Source organism: Sphaeroforma arctica (assembly GCF_001186125.1).
Source record: "Sphaeroforma arctica JP610 unplaced genomic scaffold supercont1.2180, whole genome shotgun sequence".
Classification (NCBI taxonomy): domain Eukaryota; class Ichthyosporea; order Ichthyophonida; genus Sphaeroforma; species Sphaeroforma arctica.
The window spans coordinates 4,470-7,809 of record NW_014038378.1 but is presented as its reverse complement, the minus strand read 5'-3'; the positions used below and the strand labels follow the sequence as shown (position 1 = coordinate 7,809).

The window sequence follows — 3,340 nt, the reverse complement described above, 5'->3', positions numbered from 1 at the left end:
TTATTGAATACTCCATTCAAAATTTGAAGCTCAATTTAATAGTGTGCTTTGAAAATTCAATTAAAGATGGTGTTTGTTATAATGTTGTTGACTCCATCTCTATAGAATAGACAACTAGCGCTCGCAGCCTCTGGGCTTGAATGGGTGCATATTTAGTATGCCTAGCGTCAACAAAAGCATCGTCACATTTTTGAATACTCGATTCAAAATCCAAAGTCCAATTTAAAAGCGTGCTTTGAAAATTCAATAAAATATGGTGTTTATTATAATGTTATTGACTCCATATCTATACAATAGACAACTGGCGTTCGCAGCCTCTGGGCTTGAATGTGCACTGCAAGCTTGTTTAGGCTTCTCCCGCAGTAAGTTTAAATCCCTTGAACAAAATTGTTTGATCAGTGTTGGGAGCATATTTTTGCGATGACCCGCCGAAAAAGGTGCTGAAGAACTGGCCAGAGAGTTGCATATCATTGGTAGTTCTGTAAACCAGCTGTTCCTTCATGACCAGGTTGCCGTTAATCCATAAGCTAAAGATACCATCATTCTTGCCAACGGTGTTTAGTTTGACGTATTGCTTCACTGTTGTCCACTTGCCCTCATTGAAACTCCAACTTCCACGGTTGAGTGAGCAGTGAGGAACATCGCTACATTCGGAATCCATTTCTGGGTAGGCACATTTAGCACAAAATGATGGGTCTTGTTCCATCATGGGAACATATAAGTAGGCTTCGCCCTCGCCATTCTCGCGCCACATAAGACGTGTTGATGCGCAATTGGTACCATCAGCCATGAATCCACCGCTGCAATCCATGCTACCGATGTACTGTCCTGGTAGTTTGCCACCATGAGTCCATTCAAATCCACTGGGAAAATATACTTGATATTCGTAAGTCGCCTCATCGACACCTCCAAAATCATCCGTAAATTCTGAGCTGTAAAATTGTCCCCCAGTACCTTTTTGGGAAGTGCCATACACCCCAGCTCTCAAGTTGATTTCCATAACACGTTCATCCTTATTAGTAGGATTTACCTTGACGTAGGAATCATTAGGTTTTGATGACACACAATCAGTGCTATCACGATACATGCCGAAGCAGCCTGTGAAAGGGGCCTTGAAAAGTTTATATATATCGGGTGCGTCTCCCTCAGAATAGTCGTTGAAGTTTGGCACACTAAGTGCGACGTTACTCCTCCTACTAGGTGCCGCTATAGTGAAAGACAACAGTTGAGCGGCTACTGCCAAACTAATCAATACACTTTTATTAGTAGTCATTGTGAATTATAAAGATACTTTTTGTTGCATGTTCAATGACGAGTGCCAACATTATATAGTTTGCGTTTCATAGATATTCAGTTCACAAGCTTGGACTTTTGCAGTTCACGCGGTTTGAACTTCTGATGCAGTCATCACTTGTTCACGCAGAGCGCTCTCTCAATTCTCAAATCTCAATAAATATGCCAAAGCGGTCTCGACGAAAAAGATGAGGCTATTTTAGAAAAACAATTTAAAAAAAAGCTTTCTACCGTCTTTGTCTTACGCGAGGCTCGAGCCATCAGGCTCCCGCCGCCCGAGGCCCGATTCCCGAATCCAGGGTTCCCATATTCGCCTAATAACCACAACTGTTCACCCTCGGTGCCTTATACAGTTCACACTCCACAGAGTCACAGTCTCACAGACTACTTCCCACAGTGACCACTGACCATTCACCACACTCAACAGACGACCATACACAGGGTTCAGAAACTTTCAGACTGACTCGGTAATTGTTCTATTTTAAATTTTTATATTTGTGTCGTTTTTTTGGGGGGATGGTGAGAGTTTTTTCAAAACAAAACAAAACATAGTGTTTACACAAGAGGAGAACAAAAACAAAAACTAAAACACTGAAACAGACTATTACAGCTCTATTTGTTTTTACAAAAAAAAAGAGAAGAAAAGAAGCAAAATAACAATTGTGCCAAAGTTCAAATAAATACGAACTGGGTCAATTTTTTTTTTAGGATATTTATGCATTGCAAGCCGCTGACTGCAGTCGCAGTGAGTCTGTACTCTGTCGCACTCAGCAGCGTAATCACTGTGTAATGTCTAATGTGTATGACAGAGTGGAATATTAAGTACTAAAAAAGACAAATATAACTTTTAAGATAAAAAAAGTGAGAACCAATTGAGTTTGTACTCCGTCAATTCCACTGGCAAGGCCCGCAAGAAGGGAGTCATCAGTCAACTGTCAAGGACTCAAGGGACATCAGTTTGTACTCACTCTTATCTCTCTACTACTAGTAGAGAGTAGGCTCCTGGATCCTGGCCCCTGGGACCTGGAGTCTTGGTCTCTGGGTCTCTGGGACTCTCTACAGAGTAGACTGAGACAACTCAGAACTGCCGAGCAGTTCCGACTTCCGAGTGCTGCACTGCTGAGTATGTACCATGTAGCGACTGGCGACTCGCGACTTGATAGGTGCCGACTGCCGACTGCCAACAGATTAGGTACTCCGTCTATTGAGTTCGAATTTCAGGCTAACTCATTCTCTCGCTCGCTACTAGTAGAGAGTACATAGTCCCTAGGGCCGTTTGGCCCGTTGACCCGTGGGCCCGGGCCCCGGAGCCGGGGGCTATTGGCTCTGGGCCCCTAGGGGTTGGCCAACTCTACTACTACTAGTTACTAAGTAGTAGAGCTCTGGGCTCTGGGGAGGTTGGCTAGTAGCCAGTAGGGGCCTCGCTAAAGTATGTCCCAGGGCTCTTGACGGCTGGACCCCTGTCGGCCTGGCCCCCAAGTATGTTATTAGCGAATCTGCACAATTGTCGATCAATTTATGACCCAACACTGCTAGCTATTTTTAATATATTTTTCCCCGATTGAGAGCATATACTGTTGTCTACAAATAACTAGGCAGATCAGACGCTCAGTGAGCTCACAAAAGCTGCTCAATAGCTAATTACAGTTTTACTATAGAGAGTATAGAGTGAATAGACTATAGAGAGAGGACTATAGAGAGAGGACTAATAAGACTAGTGAATACCGAGTAGTGAGTAGTGTCTACTGAGTACCGACTACTGACTACTGACTCAACTGAGTACACTACTGACTAATGACTACTTACTTTACTACTTTCTCTCTACTAGTACATAGTAGTAGACTCCCAGACCCCCCAGTTAGTTAGTGACTGACCAGTGACTAGTGAGTAATGACCACTGTGAATAAGTCTGTGACTAGTCACTTCAGAGTTCAAGTTCAGAGTCCAGACAGCAGAAGTCGGAGTTGAGAAGTTGAAGAATGTCCTTTGTTTTTTTAGAAATCGAGAGCAAAAGTGGAAGTGGGTGAACAAAAGTGATAAATACTTG

At 43.1% G+C, this 3,340-nt stretch overlaps 1 protein-coding gene across 1 annotated transcript; it reads right to left on the bottom strand.

Annotated features, from left to right (window-relative positions):
* Positions 1–258: 258 nt before the first annotated feature.
* On the bottom strand, positions 259–1,273 carry SARC_12264 (hypothetical protein; the record flags this gene model as incomplete). Its single annotated transcript, XM_014293633.1, has 1 exon — positions 259–1,273. One exon carries the CDS (start codon positions 1,271–1,273, stop codon positions 347–349), a length of 927 nt encoding a protein of 308 aa, XP_014149108.1. The 3' UTR covers positions 259–346.
* Between the last annotated feature and the right edge of the window lie 2,067 nt (positions 1,274–3,340).